We start from the raw sequence: 20926 nt of genomic DNA, 5'->3' as shown, positions 1-20926 counted from the left end.
GTTGAGTTATTCAAACAAGGAATAACGAGATACTGTATATATGGACACTTTAAAATCAGAGTACAGTTGCAATTTCATCTAGATTCATTACAGGGTGTGCTAAAGAACCTGATGAAGGCACTCAATGGCAGCAGGTCTGCCAGAAAGGCCTGAGAGAAGCCAAGTAGTGCTCAAAATGGGAACAGTGCTGGCCAGTGAAGGAATGTGGCCAGAGAATGCATTAATGTGGTGGATGTCCTAAGCAGCTTCCACTACAGTAGTTTCTATGGAGCTTCAGTTGCAACTTAAAACTGCTCCCCTATGGAGCAGTTAGGTCAAATGGCCTAAGGGCAGGCAAATGGCAATTTGGTGTGAATTCCCCCTAGAGGACATGGGGTCCAGACTGGTTCATGGAGGCATAAGTTACACCTCTCTCTGTCAGTTTGGGTGAACCTAGCCAGGAACAGATAAGCTGCACATATGATAATTATAAGTGTCTGCCTACTGCCCATCTTCCTTTTTCTCCTACATCTAAATTAATATGTATATAATACTGATGCTTACCTGGAGCTTCTGGGTCAAAGCATCCCTCTGTGCCTGAAGCTCTCTGGCATTATCAATTTCTTGTTTCAATCTTTCTATTTCCTGAGGGAGGAAAAACAATTCCTTTAACTACACATTACCGGATCTTAACTCAGTGCAAATCAGCCACTTATTCTCTTCCTGGCCAAATCATTCCAATTATACCAAAACGGACACTGAGCAGCTGCTTACCTTGACACTTCTTGTGTGTGGAGTTCAACACCCCCCCCCTCACACACACACACTAATAGTATGGAATCAGCAACTTCTGCAATTTATTCATCTGCATGTTAGACATACACCAACAATGAGCGATTCCATCTTGAAAAGTGTAATAACTCAAACATATTTGCCATCAACATTTAACCTTTGTTGAGTTTCTCTTACCCTCCCACCCCAGCAAGGCTGGAATATTTTTTCTGGAAAATTGAGGGTCATGGTAGTTAAAAGTTCAATCCTGGTCTGTATTTATTTTAAAACAATATTTTACTGCACACTAATGTTGTACTCCTCCTTTTCAAAAGAGAAATCTAGACTTCAGTGGGGAGCTTCTTCCTATATCATTAGCAAGGGATGAAGCCAGCAGCGGCAAGAGAGAGGGAACAGAAATGGCCTGAATACAAAGTTCTAACCACTGACTGCCATATGAAGAGAGATGGATAAAAATGGTATTTTTAGTTTAGAGAAAGTATGAGGGGATGAAGGTGATAAAGGTATACAAAATAAATGGTACAGAGATTAGATCAGACATTTCTGTTCACTCATTCTCATGATACAAGAACAAGCAGTTAGTCAATGAAATTGAAAGGCTGCAACTTTAAAACTGATAAATATTTTCTCCCACAACGCACAATTACCATGTTGACCAATTTGCCGTAAGATATCACTGAGGCCAAGAGCTTAGCAGGAATCAAAGGAGGACTGGATGTTTACATGGATAACAAGAGCATACAGAATTACAAAAGTAACGATTAAAAAACAACAGGAAAAAAGAAACCAATACACATCCCCACATCTCAGGGCACAAGCCGATCTCTTACAGGGGTTAGGAAGAAACTTGCCCTGTGGAGAAGTTATTCCATAACTGTCAATGTCCAGGTTTCTTGCACTTTCTCTTAAACATCTGGTGCTGGCCACTGTTGGAAACTTCTGGTCTGATCCAGTATGGCAATGCCAATGTTCCTATATACTGCTTATTATAGAATCTTTGGTAATGGGGGAGCCACAAAAGCCAATTCCCGCCATAGTCAGCTCCCTTCTCCCTTTTATCCTCCCCCTTCAGTAAGGAGACAGTTAGCTATCTCTTTTGGGGGCGGGTGTGCTTCACTTTGGGGCAGCACAGGTGGCTTCTCTAATTCCCCATACCCTCCTACTGCTGGCCCAGATCTTGGCTGACGGCACAATAAACAGCACCAAATAGGGAGTGGAGCTTATTTAGAAGAAAGGGCCAGGGCCCTTAGGACCCCAAAATCAGCTATATTAAAATAAATCTTAACTCACAAAGACTGGCTTGTTTCTCACCACAGTCTGGCTTCCTCAATAAAGGAAAGCAGTGCTTATAGCTACTTTTTAAAATAAATACTTGCACTGACATTGCTTGTCTATAAATGGGATTCACAGTGCTTCATTTTGACTGCTGCTGTGAAGAAATGCTGCATGCTTTAGTACATGCTTTCTTTTGCAAAGAAAAGTACTTGGGAAGAGTGAACAGAAAAATGCAGATTTTTGGCTCAGATACACTAAAATCCAGACAATAGTTGTGATTGACAATCTGTAAGAAAATTTATTAGCCTCAAAAAGGCTGAAAATGGATTCTTCTTACTTTAGTCCACGCAGAAATTACCTCTGTGCTCACAAGCAGATTTAAGATTAAATTACAAACTGTTATAAATAATATGATTTTAAAGCCACTTTAAAATGTTATGAATAATGTTAGCAAATACCTGTTCTTTCTTCTTCAGTGTGGATTCTAATTCCTGTATTGTCTGGTTTAATTCTGTTTTATGTGTATGGACTGCATTTGCTTGACTGCTCACACACTCCAGCTCAGTCACCTGTAGAAATAAATGTCAGCAATAAATATAAAATTAAGTGACAACATGAAGAATTACAAGGTGCTATTGCCTCTTTGCATTAACACTTACATCTGAAATATACATCTGTTGAAATATGCTTATTAACTGTAAAAATATATACAGATTAAAATGCTGAAAATATTTTTGTAAAACATTAGTATAAAATTCCTTATCCAATTGTTTGGTATAATATTTCCCGCCTCTGAAATTCTAAATTTTGTTGCAGTTTCTGATAACGGAAAAATATTGGTTCTATAGTCTGAAAAAAGCCCCTTTTGCATGAAAATGTGCACTTACTAATTTTGAAAACATTCAGGGAAGAAGAAGCATTATCTCTCTAGAGTTCACATGGTCTAGAGGATTGATCACTGATTTGTCTAATCTGATCTATCTAATCTATCCATTGAAAGTTTTTAATATTTCATCATGTTAATCAATGACCACCCAGTCCTCCAAAAGACAACTACAATTTCTCAGACTCAATTTCTGAATTTGCATGCAAGGCGTAGTGCTGCATACTTACCTACCAACACATGGCTGCAAATATTTTAACTCCTTTCTATTTTCAGATCTCACCTTTAGGCCAGTGGCTAAATGGCACATTTTGGTACTATAGAGTTCTCTTTATTAGCAGACAGAGCACTCTGTCCATCTGTCTTTGGATGAAATGCATAGCAATGGCACGTACAATTTCAATTTGAAGAGATGTTAATATGCCTGCTGTTATACACAGACAGATGATCCTTAAGAGAACAATGGGTAACATTTTGTACATCCATGAATTATATTCTATAATACCATATTCTACTTAAAAACATTGTTGTTCATAAATCATTCAGAACACTGATGGAGCCATTATGTTTTCTATCAATTCAGCTCTTGTATGTGTGAAGTAAGCTAAAAATATATTATGAATAATAAATAAAATGTTAGTGAAAAATATTACTGCACAAAGCAACAGCTCAGTTTTCTAAATAAATTATTTCCCTCTGAAGCTTAAGGCTCTAATTTTCTTTAAAGACCATAATTACAAAGAGTCTGCTTAATTACAGAGACAATGTGCTCCTGATTTGCATGAAGCATCTTTTAAAAGGGACAGATTTTCAGCAGTTTAAAATGAAGGTTACTTATTTGAAACCAGAGTTCTTCAAGATGGACTCTGCATATTCACACTCATGGGTTGTGCTGGCTGGTGCAGCCTGAACAGTGGAGCTTTCTCCTAGCAGTGTTCGTTAAAGGAACACTTCCCTCAGTGTTCCTGAATATTCTGACAGAAAGGCTATAAAAAGTGGAAGGAACTGCTGCTGCCTCAGTTCCTTCCACCCCTGCCTCAGAGGTAGATTTTATTAAGACTGTGAGGAAGAGTGGTGTGTGTGTGCGTGTGCGTGTGGAGATTGTGACTATCCAGAGCCCATCTCAAAGAACTCTGGTTACAGGTAAGAACATAAGAACAGCCACACTGGGTCAGACCAGTGGTCCATCTAGCCCAATATCATGTCTTCCGACAACGGCCAATGTCAGATGCTTCAAGGGGAATGAAAAGAACAGGGTAATTATCTCTGACTATCTTGGCTAACAGCCATTGATGTACCTTGTGACGGGTTGGATCACAGAAACCCCCTTGAGGCTGCCAACTGATGTACCATAAAACACGGTTACTCACCTTGTAACTCTTGTTCTTCGAGGGGCGGGAAGGCGGGTACGAGGCAAACTGCAGGTGGTATCCAAACCACAGCGTGCGGAGGACCCAACGGTCTGAAGTGAGCCGGCGCCACGCGGGGAGGAAGTAGGAGGAGGCGGTCGAAGAAGGGTGGAGAAAGGGCTTTCACGGAGATAACTGGTACATTGCCTCTCGGGCGGATCTTCAAAATGAGGGCTTCGAGCCGGAAGAAGGCTTGGTAGCAACCTTGCCCTGACCCCTGGTTACCGCGACTGTCTGTGCCTGCCATTATTTGTGTGGCACTGAGAGAGTCTTTGTCTCTGTCGGCTGGGGGAAAGGCCAGATGTTGTGTAGTTCGCGGTGCGGGAAGGTACGCTGTTGTCACGGGTGTATGCATTCCAAGAGCACGCATAATGACCTGTTATCTTTCAGGCTTTGCAGCTGCGGCGTCGGTCTTATCCTTGAAGATAACAGGCCTGGCCCTCAAACGAACGATCCTGGATGGGTAATGTTGGAGTTCCCGGAGAATGGCCAGAGACCTGAGCAGAGATACGACGTCAGGTCGTGACCACCGGAGGGCCAGAGTTTTGGCAAGCAGAGTCGGTGCGTTCCAGTGTCCGCCTGCAAGGAAGTGCGTCAACTTTTTTTCTTCTTTCCCCTTCATCTCAGAAGGGTGACGAACTCCTGCGCAGCGTCTTGCGGGGAGGAGCTCTGTTGAATTGATCAGCGCTTTCAGGTGTTAAAGTAAGAGTAGCGGCTGAGTAGAGCTGCTGGTTAGAAACTTGCAGCTGCAATCTCCCGCAGAAATAGACTTGCGGCCCAGGTGTCCATCCTTCTTGCCTCCTTGGACTTGGGGCTGGTGTCTTCTTTGCCCATCGACATTCCTCTCTCGTTCACAGATTGAAACGACAAGGGAGCATGGGCGCGGGTGGACATATAGGTATCGTAGTTCCTAGAATGGGAGCATGTTATTTACGTTCTATCCTCGGGCGGTGGGTGTGAGAATAGGAGGCGGTGACTGCAAGTGTGGCGTTGCTGTATCGTTTTTATAAAGCGGCAGGGGCAACAGATGGGTGCGTCAGACGTGGTATACTGCACACAGGGTCCTCAATCTCTGCGAGCTCCTCGACCTGAATGTTATGATTCAGGCTGCCACTCGCCTGAGGAGTCTATGGTGCGCCTCAGGTCAGGGGGAGGTGACCCGTGGATGTCGTTCCCGCTACTGCTTCATCAGGGAGGTAAGATGAAGAGAGTCCTGGCAAGAGTGGGTCTGGTACCTCCGCAGCTGGGATACCGTTCGGCTCCTGAGGATTTCGCAGCCAGCGAAATGGGACGGTCGGCCTTCTCGAGGCATGTGGGGCCGGACCTGCAACCTCTGAGCCCTCCGCTCTGGGTCAGACGCCTGAACGGGAACGTGCTGAGGGCCCTGGTGCTTGATGGTATGCCCAGGGGGTCCTGAGAAGCCCGGTGCTGTTGGCCTTGTCCTGGTGACCTTCCGGAAAAATAGCGGCAGGTCTTTCAGAGTCAAAAATAGATGTGTTCAGTCCGGGAGGATATAGGCCTTGTCGAGGGCCATGGTGGGGTCGAAGGAGGATGAGCGAATCCAGCGCCCTGATGGCGTACGACCTCGCGGTGCCGAGATCAGTGCCGTGAGAGTCGACCGCGGCCACCGGGACCTGCGACCAGCGCAGTGCCGGTGATCGACCGGGATCTGGACCTTGCCTTGGTGCCGTGAGCGGCTCCTGGAGTCGCAAGCCTGCCGTACGCGGTGGCTGGACCGGATTGGTGCGGGAGTATCTGGATTCGGCGCGACTGATGGACCGGGTGCCGCGAGTACGACCTGTGCCGCCTAGGAGAGTGCTTGCCGGGACTGCGAGCGGCATTCGCGAGAAGACCTCCCTCGGGATCCGGAATGCGAGGGGATCCGATCGTGGTGCCAGATCTGAGGCGGTCGCCGGTGGTCGGAGGAATCTGGCGACGGTGGTGTCCTCAATTGGGGTATGGCTTGCCTTGGAGAGCACAACCCGCACCGGGAGGGCCGGGGTCTGGGGCAGCCGAGGCTCAGGTTAGAGCAATCAGGGGTCCCGTGCGACCGAGAAAGTCTCGGGCGTGGACAAGAGGGTATCAGCTCTACCCAGAATCTTGGCAGGGAGTGGGAGGGATCGGACATCGACAGACCCGCTGGTGCCGGAGGTCAACGGAAGCCCCTTGGCACAAAGGCAGCACGGCCGGCGTCAAGCAGCGGGTGGCTCCTTATCGGGGGCCGCTTAGCGGGGTTGAAGGACGTGTGAGGGCCCTCTCCCGGGAGCGGGTGCCAGAGAAGGCTGTGCCGGTGCGTTTCGTGGGTGCTGGGAGGGATCGGTGCCGGAGCCGCGCTCGCGCATGCTGAAGGCGCCGGGTGTGAAGTGTCGCTTCCTTAAGGAGCATTCTCTGAGGCGCTGGCCTCGCTCCCTTTCATTTCGCGGACGGAAAGATTTACAGATGCGGGCACTTATCTGAGATATGGATTTCCCCCAGGCATCTTTCAGGCATGGCGTCTGTGGGGATCACTGTGGCATCGGCTTCTTATCAAGTCGAGATGCCTTTGAATCCCGGCGAACCAGCATCAGCCGTGGCCGGCGTGGAATAGGGCTAGAGCCTCCTACAGATACACTCGAAGTATAAATATATACACAACTTAACTCTAACTCTGAACTATAACTTACAACTACAGTATTGCTACAGTAACTATGACTAAACTAAACTAGAACAGTGAACGTAGATACAGAGAAGCAAAGGGATGTGTGAGGCAGCTATGCCGCTTCCAGCAGATTCCAACTAACGCGACACTGCGGGTAGAAGGAACTGGTAGGAAACGGGTGGGCCGCAGGGTATATATCACCCGCCATAGTGGCGCCACTCTTAGGGGTACGATCCTGCTGGCCCGCCTGATTAGTTTGCTAGGGTAAAATTTTCGACGATACGTGCTACGCGCGCGCCGGTACACCTACTGGAATGGATATGAGCAAGGACTCAAAAGAACTACTTTCTTTCCTGCTTTCCTGCAAGCCTGGACTCCAGACCCTGTTCTTGTTGAGCCAGACACGAAGTGTCGTCCAACACAGACCCAGGGTCTGAACCACATGCCCCAAAGCTGCAGGCTTAGCTGAAAGCAGCTTACAGAAGTGTTCCTGTCTTTAACACTCAGATGCCCAACTCTCAATGGAGTCCAAACCCCAAATAAATCCATTTTACCCTGTATAAGGCTGATACAGGATAAACTCATGAATTATTCGCCCTCTAGAACACTGATAGAGAGAGATGCACAACTGTTTGCCCCCCCCTTCCAGGTATTAATACATACTCTGGGTTAATAAATAAGTAAAAAAGTGATTTTATTAAATACAGAAAGTAGGATGTAAGAGGTTCCAAGTAGTAACAGACAGAACAAAGTGAATTACCAAGTAAAATAAAATAAAACACACAAATCTGAATCTAATACAGTAATAAAACTGAATACAGATAAAATCTCACCCTCAGAGAAGTTTCAATAAGTTTCTTTCACAGACTGGATGCTTTCCTAGTCTGGGCACAATCCTTTCCCTAGTACAGCCCTTGTTCCAGCTCAGGTGGTAGTTAGGGGATTTCTCATGATTGCAGACCTCACTTTTCTTCTCTTCACCCACTTATATATCTTTTGAATAAGGTGGGAATCCTTTGTCCCTCTGGGTTCCCACCCCTCACTTCTAAATAGAAAAGCACAAAGTTAAAGTTGGATTTCAGTTCAGGTGACATGATCACATGTCACTGTAAGACTTCATTACCCACTTGCCAGCACACATGTATACAGGAAGACTTACAAGTAAAACAAAGCCATGTACAGACAATTGTCCTGGTTAATGGGAGCCATCAAGATTCCAAACCACTATTAATGGCCCACACTTTGCATAATTACAATAGGCCCTCAGAGTTATATTTTATATTTCTAGTTTCACATACAAGAGTGATACATTTATACAAATAGGATGACCACGCGCAGTAGATTATAAGCTTTGTAATGATACCTTACAAGAGACCTTTTGCTTGAAGCATATTCCATTTACGTTATATTCATACTCATCAGCATACTTTCATAAAATCATATAGAGTGCAACGTCACATACCTATCCTCCATGAACTTATCTCATTCTTTTTTGAACCCAGTTATAATTTTGACCTTCACAACATCCGCTGGCAATGAGTTCCATTGGATGATTGTACATAACCTTCATTTCTTCTTTGAATGTCCTCTTTATATTTCCACTCACGGTATAGTTTGGAAAGCAGTACTCCATAAATGGGAGGTGGAACTCAGTGTCATAATTAAATAAGGACTGAAGTACAACTCTACCAAACTGAATGTCTACTCCAGGTGACAGAACTAATATGTACAGTGCTCCAAGTGGCAGCCCTACATACCTTCCAAACTGGCACGTGTCTAAAACATCCCAAGGATGTAGCCATTGCTCTAGCAGAATGTGATATAATCCAGCAAGGTGAGAATAGTTGCTAATCTATAGCGTTCCTGAATACACTGTCTAACCCATTTAGATATTGTTTGTGCCAAGACAGCCTGTCTGCATAGGGAAAAAGGAGATTTAGGAAGCCTGTGAAATTCCTTAGTCTTATTTAGATAATAAGATAGGGTTCTCTGAGCATCTAAAGTATGTAAGGTAGATTCACTCTTGTGACTGTGAGGAGCAAAACTGGTAAAATGTACTGTTTGATTAATATGAAACTTCAATACTAAGTAAAAATACTGGGCTAGGACAAAGCACCACCCTTATATTTGTGAAAAATGGTGAAAATTGGTCCAGCTACAAGAGTATGTAACTTGCTCACTTGCCCAGCTGAAATTATAGCTATTATAAAGAAGTTTTAATAGACAAATAGAATAGAGAGCACTCTGCCTAAGGCTCAAAAGGCAACTTTATGAGTTGCGCTAAGACTTAATTGAGATCCCATGGCAGAATTGAGTCTTTGCCCAGTCTCACCCAGCTCTGCCCCTGAGAAGAATCAGGGAAATATTCTTAACTGGCCTGCTGGTTCCTGATTGGTCAGTTCTCCTCCTTGCCCTTCTAGGGCTCTGGAGGACTAAGTCTTGTTGGTAGCCCAGCCTGACTCTGTGTGTGGATGTGTGTGTGGGGAGGGAAGTGTCAAGATGCCAACACCTGGGTTTAGAGAAGGCCTGATCGATCCCAAGGGCCCAATCTCCTCCTTCTAGAATATCCACACAATACTAGGAAAAGAAACCTACATTCTAGCACTGTGAACCTTGGTATTGCACACAAAAGGCATATGGTTGCAGTGCCAAATAACATTGAGTAATGCGAGGACATTGAGTAATACTGCAAGACAAACCCAAGAAAGAAACCAACAGGACTCCACTGGCCATCACATACAGCCCCCAGCTAAAACCCCTCCAACGCATCATCAGAGATCTACAACCATCCTGGACAATGATTCCCGACGCTTTCCACAGGTCTGGTTGGCCGGCCACATCTTGCCCACAGACAACTGCCACCGAAACGTATTCTCACCAGCAACCTGACACCTGTACATAGTCAATTCTAGCTCAGGAACCAAATCCATGCAACAACCTCCGATGCCAGCCTCCTGCCCACATATCTTACACCAGCGACACCATCAAGGACCTACCAGATCAGCCATACCGATCATGTTTCTTTCCTTGCACAGTCACCAATGTATTATACGCATCATTCCTAGCAATGCCCTCTGCTACTGCTACATCGGCCAAACTGGACATCACTACGGAAAAATGGTAAATGCACAAATCAGATATCAGAATGGCAATATACAAAAACCTGTAGGAGAGCCTTCAACCTCCCTGGCCACACAACGACCAGGTCGGCCATCCTGTCTTTACAGCAAAAAAACTTCAGGACCAGACTCCAGAGAAAGAACCTGGCTGGCTTTCAGTTCATCTGTAAATTTGACACATCAGCTCTTCGGATTAAACAAGACTGTGAATGGCTTGCAATTACAGAACCAGTTTCCTCCTCCCTTGGTTTTCACACCTCTACTGCTAGAACAGGGCCCCATCCTCCCTGATTGAACTAACCTCGTTATCTCTAGCTTGCTTGCTAGCATATATATACCTACCCCTGGAAATTTCCACTACCTGCGTCTGACGATATGGGTACTCACCCACGAAAGCTCACGCTCGAAAATGTCTGTTAGTCTATAAGGTGCCACAGGATTCTCTGCTGCTTTTACAACGACTAGTGTCCTTCATCACCTGCAACCATTTACAGGGTGGATTGTCCATTATTAGGTCAAAGGGAGACCCTAAAAGATAACAATGTAATTCCTCTACAACCTATTTGATGGTCAGGCATTCTTGTCTGATGAAGAAGAATCTAGTCTCTAGTGGCTGCAGCTTCTGAATTACATATAAGATCCTCCACAACCTGAAAGTTTTGTGACACTGCTCCCAAATGTACTGCAGAAGCATCCATTTGCAGTAAGAACTGGAATGAGAAGATGTCCAGACTCTGAAGTCCAGGCTGCTGACATAGGATACTCTTTATCTTGATATTGGCTTCATCACAGTCAGTTGTCCACTGGACTGCTCTGGGTGCAGTGGCCTTTGTGAGGTCTCTCAATGGTGCTGCAAGGTTTGTGAAGTGGGGCGTGAACCTAGTGTAATAGCTGGTCCACTCCCAGGAAAGCATTTCCTCCCCCCAATAGTCACACTATGTCCATTCATACCCTGCTCCAATGGTGTACTTATGAGACGAAGGAAATCAGGAGATCCCAGAGGTGTCCTTTAGGTGTTACCTGCGGGCACTGAGGGCAAGCCTCACAAAAATTCTCTACTTCTTTGTGGACCCCTGGCTGATAAAATCTGCCCAGAACCCTCTCTAGAGTTTTGTCTCTGCCCAAGTGAGCAATGAAGGGACTGCATGTGCCAGCTGTAGCATTTCTTTCTGAATGTTTCAAAGCACCAGGATATAGTGGCATACCTCACCTGGGCAGAAGTTCTTCTCCACACAATAGAGTAAGTCATTTTGCCACTTGAAATAAGGACATTGGGAGGTTTAAATCTCCTGAGAGATGGTTCCATTAACCACCACAATCTAGCTGTATGCCTCTCCAAGGGTATCACCTCCTTGTTCTTCTCAGACCAAATCAAAGGAACTGGCTAACAGCACTGGGTTGACATTGGGAAGAGAGAGTTATCCTGAGGTTGTTCTGCTGAGCTGCCAGCCATCTCGTCAGCTGTCAAGGCTGTTTGCAATCAAACAAGTTGTCTCTGTTTCTGAGTCTTCTTGAATTGCAATTGCAGAGGTTGGAGCCCACAATTGGGAAGATGTCAAAACGGTGATCAGATCTGACATCTGAGCTCTCTAAGTGGTGCAGTAATAGCGAAGAGAAGCATTGCCAGTCCCTCCCAATTGTTACTTCCCAGGGAAAACTGCGTGTTACACCAACCTGAAGCATTCTGGTTGGTCCAGTATGTTTAAATGTCGCCAGGCTACTGGGTAGGTATGAGTATCCTCATGGACCCAGGTCACATACACTGGATCATCCTCCTGTTATTCTCCAGAATCCAGTAAGATCTCCCAAACTATGGTTCAGAAGCACCTTGGGTACGTCAACAGGGGAAGCTGCGGATGTCGATCCCACGCCGTGAGGATGGTAGGTAACTCGATCTAAGATACTTCAACTTCAGCTACGCTATTCACGTAGCTGAAGTTGCGTATCTTAGATCGATCCCCTCCCCTAGTGTAGACCAGCCCCTTGAGTTTATTAGGACTACTGGATTTACAAATCCTTAGCAACAGTTCTAATCTGTTCTTCCTGAGAGACCCTAGCACTCCATGAAACCACACTCTATGAAATCGCATGAGTGACTGATGTACCCCAGCTTTCCACAGTGGAAACAGATGATCATTTGTTTAGGGGAAGTTCCCTGACTCGCTCCCAGGTGTGACTCTATGTACTTCCTCTCTGATGCTCTTTTGGTGGTGTTGTGGGGTGTCTTCTGTGGTCCATGAGGAGGGTACCCCTTCTGAGACTTCTCCAAGAACCCTCAGCCCTTTCCTGATAGTTCAGGTCGATTCCTCGGGAGGTTGGGGCCAGGCTTCTATAGGCCTAGGTGGCTCACACTGGTCAGGCCAACCTAACAGCGTAAAGTCCTCTGTGAATAGGATGGCACCTTCAGTGGTGCTGGGGTTATGTCTGCATACAGTAGATTTGAGTGGTGGTTTGCAAAACCTCTAGATATTATCTGAGCACTACAGACTCTACAATCTCGACTGGAGAGCTGGAAACCAGCTGAAGCAACTGGGTGGCTCAATCCTTTAGTTGCTGGGCCATGGAACAGGGTTGTGTCCCACAGGAGAAAGTTTCTATCTGGAACCAGTGCTGGTAAGTCTCCATTGATACCCCTTGTCAGTCAAAGATGGCAGCTTTCAGGGTATCATAGTCCTTTGTAGCTTCATCATTTAAGGCCCAGTAACTTGTCTGAGCTTCCCCAGACAGAAAAGGAGTTAGTCATGCAGCTTAGTCGTCTTTTCCCACTGAACAGCATAACATGTATCTCAAGATCATCATCAGGTCCTATTTTGGTCTGTTCCTGACCGCAACAGTGTCACTCTGGAATGGGAGCGGCTGGTGATCCACTCGTTTATTGCCTCCTGCAACTGTCATTGCCGCTATGGCTGCTGCCTCTACAGTAGCTTGAGAAGCACAGCTTGCTGCTGGGTGGTCTCGTTGGCTTCCTGTTGTCCAGGAAAAGCCCCTGCTGCAGAGCCGGGAGTCTCCTTTACACAGTCTCCTCCATGGTTCTCCTTTACAGAAAGGAGAACCATGCTAATCACAAATTGGGATAGGTGGGGCTGCTCCACAGTGCCTCGTGTGTGGCCAAGTGTGGTACTGCAGGTGTTCCCTGCATTAGGCCACAAGTTCTGGCAGCCTGCTTGGAGCAGGGTGACCATGTCACAAACTCAGCAACAGTCCCTAAAGAGTTAAATACAAAAACTCAGATGTTGACTGTCTGCACCTTTAAATAAACAAACAACATACTTAGTTGTGTAACTTTAGCGCCTTCGTGGCCAAGATGGAGTCTGCTCTGCAGGCAGCTCTGGCCAAGAGAAGGCGTGCGCAGGAATGCAGCAGGAGAAATCCCTTCCACCCCAGGGGCACCTGTTCCAACCCCCTCCAGAGCGAACACACATACCCACAGGAAAAGTACAATGGATATAAGAAAGGGAAATATTTATTTACAGAGGGATGAAGGAGAAATACAACAAGGGGAAATATAGGGGGAGCAGTAAAACAGGGCTGCATCCAAACCAAGGCCCCACGGGCTCAGTGGTAGCACAGTCTGGAAGGGCAGACACTGAGCAATGTGTCTGCACACAGAGTCTTGTTGGTAGCCTAACTGAGCATGTGGGTTTTAGGGTGTCAACACCTTCAGCAGAGTGCAGAAAAGGGCTGATATCATACATAAGATGTTTTACAGCAAGATAGACAGACAGGGTAGGATTAATGAGAATAATAAAACATGAAAGAAGGGTTATATAGAACTGTAAAGACGAATGCTAATTATAAAGATACAACATCAAGGTTCTGGTTAAATATAAAAATATACAGGAAAAAGGCAAGCAGTAACAATTTTAGCAACAAAAACAATAGCGAAGGACTAAATACAAAAAAATAAGATCAAGATAATAGTATGTATGTAGCCCATTGTTCAGTACATGTGATATGTCGCTTCTGTGTTTGATCCTCAGAGGATAACAGTCTGCTACAGCTCCCAGCTTGCGGACTTAGGCCGCCATCCTGCAAATACTCACTTACTTAACTTTACTTAAATAAGTAATTCAATTAAAGTAAATGATCTTACACTTCTAAAATACAAATTATAATGCAGTTTTACCAAATTACATAGAAAATTTGATTTTCAAAACTACACTATACATCATTAAACAGATGTAAAACAAGTAATTATTTCTGGAAACTCCAATTCATTCTTGTTTCTTTCCTTTCTCAGTAACAAATGTGATTGATTATCCACTAGGGTTCTCCCTCTCACTATTACACTGTTTTTTTTGTGGTTTTCTAGGGCAATCTGATTGGTGTGTGAGCTTCCCAAGAGAACACAGATAGACACACAGGCACAGATATAAACACCGCCCATGCAGGATGCTCTCACAGAAAAATCTTGTGTACAGAGAACCCATTTAACTACCCTTTAACATGAAAACCTGTACTGGGGTTTTTGCCTCCCCTTGAAATCTATCTTAATATGAATATTTCTAAAAATCAGGGCTATTCATTACAGGAGTCTCTTTTCTTGACAGGGCTCTCTCGGGACCAAATGGCATGTTTCTTGGGAGCTTAATGGACAGATTTTTGGTCATGTTTCATCTACTTGCCCTCTGAAGAAAGAGTCAGATTTAACAACTAATATAATGATAATCCATTTGTCAAAAAAGGCACAGTCACTTAACCTCTGCTTGCCATCATATGCTGTAGCTAAAACATTGCCTCCTTGTCTGTTATTCCAATGTTTCAGCAGAAATTTAAGCACCAGTTTCTATCTTTTTTATAGATAGAGCTAACTGAGATGTCAAAATTGTGCTTTAAAAAAATACGTCGCTGAATTAACTACCAAATCTAACAGCTTGTCCAGTTCCATACATGGGACCTGACCCTAAAAGGTACTGACTGATTCTTGTAAAGTGCTGAGGGAAGTGTTGAAAGTGCTCAGAACCTTGCAGGATCAGGACCAGTCTAGATTAACAACCTGGATCCTGATTTGATCCACTTTTGCATCAATCATGCTGACTGCATATTGGTGTTGATCTTTTTTTAAAAAATGCCAGAACTCTATATATTTGCTTAGAGAGCTGGATTTATTGGGTCAGGTCTATCTCCCATGCTTAGGAATTCCCAAAGACGACAGCATACTGGGTGAGATTCCACTGTAATAATTTATGACTACATATCTATAGACATCATACCATAACTACCAGCCAGCTGTATAACTGGAGCATCATGCTTACAACTGATGTTCACATTCCCAAAAAACACAGGTCTACAAGAGCTAAGGGAGTAGCTCACTAAAAGAGGTAGCAAAGGAAACCTGTACATATACACAAGCAGACTCAACATACCGTATTCCATGGAACGGACGGCAATAGGTATTCACGTGCCAGTTTATAACACCAATCTGGAAGGATTTGCCTTCTAAAACAGGGATTCTCAACCTTTTTCTCTCTGAGGTGCCCCCCAACATACTATACCTCTACCCTGATATAACAGGACCCGATATAATACAAAGTCAGATACAACGTGGTAAAGCAGGGGGGTTGGGGGGCCGAGGCTGTGCACTCTGGCGGATCAAAGCAAGTTTGATATAATGCAGTTTCACCTATAACACGGTAAGATTTTTTGGCTCTCGAGGACAGCGTTATATTGAGGTAGAGGTGTATAAAAACTCCACAGCTCACCTCTGCCACAACAACTGCTTTTCTGCATATAAAAGCCAGGGCTGGCATTAGGGGGTAGCAAGCAGGGCAACTGCTCAGGCCACATGCCTCATGGGGCTCCAGGAAGCTAAGGTGCTCAGGCTTCAGCTTCAGACCTGGGCGGCAGAGCTCAGGGCGTCAGACTTCAGCCCCACGTGGTGGGGCTTCAGCTTTCTGCCCTGGGCCCCAGCAAATCTAATGCTGGTCCTGCTTGGTGGCCCCCCCAGGGGGTGCCTGGCCCCTGGTTGAGAACCACTTTTCTAAAACACCTATCTTTTCCAGTTGCGCTTTTCTTTCAGCATACTCAAGAGGATGGCATTTACGGAAGAAATTTATGGGTTTGTTTTTAAACTGAGGTCACCTTCACAATATTTTCTAAGGTAACAAAAATTAATAAAATTGTAAACAAATCACTAAACAAGTCACAGCTCCTTTCTCCAAGTACTGATGCTGCCTTTGCTTTTTAATTTATTCACAAAAGTGGAAATATGATTTCATAAGTGCAGAAACACATTCCAGGCTGGTCAGAGTGAAACTCCTGTGCCAACTTAATATAAAGAATAAATAATATTAAAATATAAATAATTACAAGAAAAAAGGAGAAATAGCACAATGGATATGTTACAAAAACAGATCATTTCATTACTTCAATTTTGTGTAAACTTCATTCCTCTGTCATGTATTGTCATAGCTCCCTATATCAGGCCAGATTCTCTAGTCTGTCAAATTCCTTCTGCACTGCTTACATAGGAGGATATTTACTACTGAGCATATAGGTCTATGCATAGTAGTGTAAGAGTATGCAGGATTGGGTCTTCAGTGAGACATGATGGGCTTGATTCTCTAATAAACCCAAGTTTGCTCAGGTGCAGCGGAGAGAAGAGGCTGTCAGGAGGTTGGCTGTGACTCTGATTTTCAGCTGCCTCTGTATGGTGCACATAAAAGTTGCAGGGCGGGGGAGGGAGCTTTAACTTACACCACAGATGTAAGCTCATGGACCTAACAGCAGTGGAAAGTCAGGCATAGCATTTGGGTGGGTGGGAGGTAAGATCTGTTGCAGAAAATAGTGGAACTGACACAAAGTGAACCTAAAGCACCTGGAGAATGCCACTGGAGAATTTCTTCCCGGATCAGCTCTGCCATTAGCTCCAACACCTTCTGTGTCAGAAACCCCATGTCAGCGGACAATCAAGCTCATCATGTCTAAGGATGCCGCCAGGGCCCAGATCATCATCCCTTCCCATAAGGGTGACCAGATGTCCTGATGTTAATTTTTGGGTCTTTTTCTTATATAGGCTCCTATTACCCCCCACCTCGTCCTGATTTTTCACACTTGCTGTCTGGTCACCCTACTTCCCATAGCAAAACCCTCAGAAGGAGACTATGAGGAGGAAATATCCACAAGGATCTCCTCCCTGAGATTCTCCCCCAATCCCAATATTTACCTCACCACCACCTCCTCCCTTGCAGACCGCAGGTATCCACAGGAGGGACTGGGCCTCTGCAGCTACTCACAAAGAACCCCTAACACAGGCATCTTGGCACTACATTTCCTTTACAATCTCGCTATTGGGCCCTCCCCTGGTTGCAGCTGCTCAAGGATCTCCAGATGGAGGCTTTGTGGAAAAGATAATATAGACAGGTAAGAGCAACATGGACGCCCCCAAACCCTGCTTCTGACTTGACTACTCTTTTCTCCAGTCTTCTCAGTTTCCACCTCCTCATTGTGGATGCTGAGCACTGAGGTTTCCATGTCTGGGCTTCCACTGGAGGAAGTTTTTATCATGTGCCATGCAGTTTCTGAGGTGGCTGAGGAGGCAGTATGTGTTACTCAGCTTCCTGGGTTTATCAGCAACCTCTTCGGAATCCAGGGAGATTACTGATGAACCCAGGAAGCTGAGTATCAGATACTGCCTCCTGAGATGCCTAGGAATCTGAATAGCAGCACATATCAAAGCTCAGAGGCAGCTCCAAGCAGCCCGCTGCTGCCTAGCTGCTTCTCTCCTCCCCCTTAACCCCCACTGCTGGTCCCTCCTCTCCTCTCCCCAGTATCTGGACACCTTTCTATAGAAGTACAATGGCCTCTGTGTACTATGCCCCCTTAATGCGGGGAGAAGCTGCCCATGCCCAGGGAATGTGGAGCCGCCAAGAGGCAGGGTCTGGGGCTGTGGGACTGCAGTGCAATGGAATTGGCTCCTTGTTATGACCCAGAAGGAGCCGGCTAGGAAGAATGGCTGGACTCCCTGCATCCCAGCAACTGGACTTACTGCTGCAGTGACTCTGGGTCCCACGCTCCTTGCAAGGTCCCTGAGCCCTGGGGCTGCTGCTGGGGAGCCTGGAGCACGGGCAGCAGCTGGAGAGGTGAATCTTGAGCAGTATAATGTTCCTTTCTAACACAGTTTTACCCCCCCCACCGCGGTCTATTAGGAGAGTGGCTTTATTGGGTTAGGTCCAGGGTTGGCAACCTTTCAGAAATGGTGTGCCAAGTCTTCATTTATTCACTCTGATTTAAGGTTTCATGTGCCAATAATGCATTTTAACATTTTTAGAAGATCTCTTTCTATATGTCTATAATATATAACTAAACTATTGTTGTATGTAAAGTAAATAAGGTTTTAAAAACGTTTAAGAAGCTTAATTTAAAATTAAATTAAAATAAAGACCTCCCTGGACCGCTGGCCAGGACCCGGGCAGTGTGAGTGTCACTGAAAATCAACTTGCGTGCCGTCTTTGGCACATGTGCCATAGGTTGCGTACCCCTGGGTTATGTGAAGGAGGAGACTTCTGATTGAAGAGATTTTCCTTCCCACTCCTAGATACCAGAATTTTGCTGATGAACCGTTATTTCCTCCACCAAACCCCCTTGCTCTGAAGCTAAATGAAAAGTTGCTGCTACTTTTGAAAGATGTATTCTTGACCTCCTCCATTTATGGAGCTTATATTGCACTCTGTGTGCTCTGAAGCAGGGCAGCCCAGTGTACCTTTTGCTGGGAAAATCCATTTATCAGCTGTTCGGGGGTGTGAGCAAGAGGGGATTGAAGGAGAAACAAGGATGCATGAGGGGGCAACAGCCGGGCAAAGGGAGATGCAGGGGGCAGGATGGGATGGGGGGCAGGGGAAGTGGGTGCACAGCATGGAGGATGGGCCAATGCAGGGAAATCAGGGGTCAGGGAATTGTGGAGCTCCAGTGGGAGGAGGGAGCAATGAGAGTGGAAGGAGAGGAGGGATGTGGCTAGTGGGCAGAGGTAGAGTGTGGGCAGGACCACAGGCAGAAGAGGTAGACAGGGAGCTGTACTCCCCCAGGGGAATCGTCACCCACTGCCCATGTCTATAAGGTGCCACACCTCTACAGCACCATTTAAGTGATATAAAAATATTCACATTTCTTATGACAATTTACAACCCTTCATGTTACAGAATACTTCGCTCCACCCTGGGGTTTTGAGTAAATTCAGTGAAAAAAGTCAGTGCACATGTTAAGGTGTATTGCGCTCTCTCTCTCACACACACATATATACACACACACACACACACACTCTCGCTCTCTCACAAAACCCTGCTTGGGTGCAGTTTGGAAACTGCAATATGAAAAGATAGTCTCTTGAGCGATCACTACACTGTATGTTTGATTTACTTCAAAATAATCAAATATATATTCATTAGCTCCTCAGTCTTATGGATTTCAAAGACCTTAGCTATTTGTCTAGACTCACCCGCTTATGTAGACGTTCTGCTTCCTCCTGATATGCAGCAAGCTGTTGTTTCCATTGTTTTACATTGGCAGTGGACTCCAGCAGAGCTGCTGTGAGCTTGGCATTGTTACCCTTAAGTGTGGCCAGTTCTGCCTCCCAGTGCTTGCTGATTGTTGAACTACAAACAGAGAATAAGAACAATCATAATAATGCAAATCACGAAAGCATCACTTTTTTTTTTTTGGTCTCTTCAACGCTAAAGTGCTGTCTTTCAGAAAACATTCAAAATACAGAAAATCAACGGGACTAATTAAAAAATCTCACTCCATTGAAAGCTCAAATGAGAAACGTATCCATGCTGGTTTAGTTGCTCAAACAGTTCAAAGTTAAAATTCTCAACACACTTAAAATAGATTCCACCATAGAAAAGTATAATTATAAAAAACCTTCCAAGTCCACTTTATCCTATTGCAAATAGATGCTGAAGCCCAGGACTGCTTTCTAAAAGCAACTGCATATGATTTAAAAAATGTATTCAACATAATTCCATCCTAATGATTTAAATATATATGCTTCATATGTAACTGATTTTTTTTAGCTATAAATTTTTGAAGTATATTTAAAAAAAAATTCACGCACCATATTGATTTCAGAGAATTAATACAGTGGTTTGGAGCTACAGTTTAGTCAGCCTAATTACGATATCTCTAGTAAAGGAGTAAATCAAACCTGAAGAATATACTCAAACATACATTCAAACATCCTGAATTTACTGGGAAGCTTCTCCTCCTCGGAAGTCCATCCTGGACCTCCTTGAGAATAATTTTATGGGGAATTAATATATTTCCATAAATATGCATCCCTATTTCTAATGCTGCAATTCTGCTTTCCTGTCATCTGTAGATAATAAAAATCAGGTACACTTCTATGTAGGTAACACTGTTGTCAACAGTATGAAAATCATGCATGTTTCTGTAACCTTTTCTTTAAGTGTTAAATACGATAAAAGACGAGGCCTCAGTTAACATAGTAAAATGTCTCAGTGATTACTTCTCAGATTTCATTACAAGATAAAAAAAATCATGTGTGGAGTCTGATGACCAAATCTAAACAACCATAAAATTAATTACTATGACTTTAGCTACTTTTAAAGAATTATTTTTTCCTGCACCAAGAAATATTATGCAGATAAATACTACCTGCAATAAGGACAAGATAGAAATAAAGGTTCCTTTTAGTCTTATTATCCTAGGTGGAGATTCAGGGCTTGGCTACACTGGAGAGTTGTAGCGCTGGTGGTGGGTTTACAGCGCTGCAACTTACTCACCGTCCACACTTGCAAGGCACATATAGCGCTGCATCTCCCTGGCTGCAGTGCTGGCTGTACTCCTGCTCTGCCTGAGGTATAACGATTGCAGC

The 20926-nt window shown here is 44.8% G+C and overlaps 1 protein-coding gene across 1 annotated transcript in view; it reads right to left on the bottom strand.

Moving 5' to 3' along the window:
* The window catches only part of HOMER1 (homer scaffold protein 1), a 170141-nt gene that overhangs the window by 11656 nt on the left and 137559 nt on the right, over positions 1–20926 (bottom strand). The window contains exons 6-8 of the mRNA XM_075066994.1: positions 19529–19685; positions 2505–2615; positions 544–624 (exon numbers count right to left, since the gene is read on the bottom strand). Of these exons, the coding sequence (XP_074923095.1) occupies positions 544–624; positions 2505–2615; positions 19529–19685 (349 nt within the window). The remainder of the gene's footprint in view (positions 1–543; positions 625–2504; positions 2616–19528; positions 19686–20926) is intronic.

Source organism: Chelonoidis abingdonii, chromosome 6, assembly GCF_003597395.2.
Source record: "Chelonoidis abingdonii isolate Lonesome George chromosome 6, CheloAbing_2.0, whole genome shotgun sequence".
Taxonomy (NCBI): Eukaryota; Metazoa; Chordata; order Testudines; family Testudinidae; genus Chelonoidis; species Chelonoidis abingdonii.
Note: the sequence above shows the minus strand (reverse complement) of the source record. Positions and strands in the feature narration are given on the sequence as shown.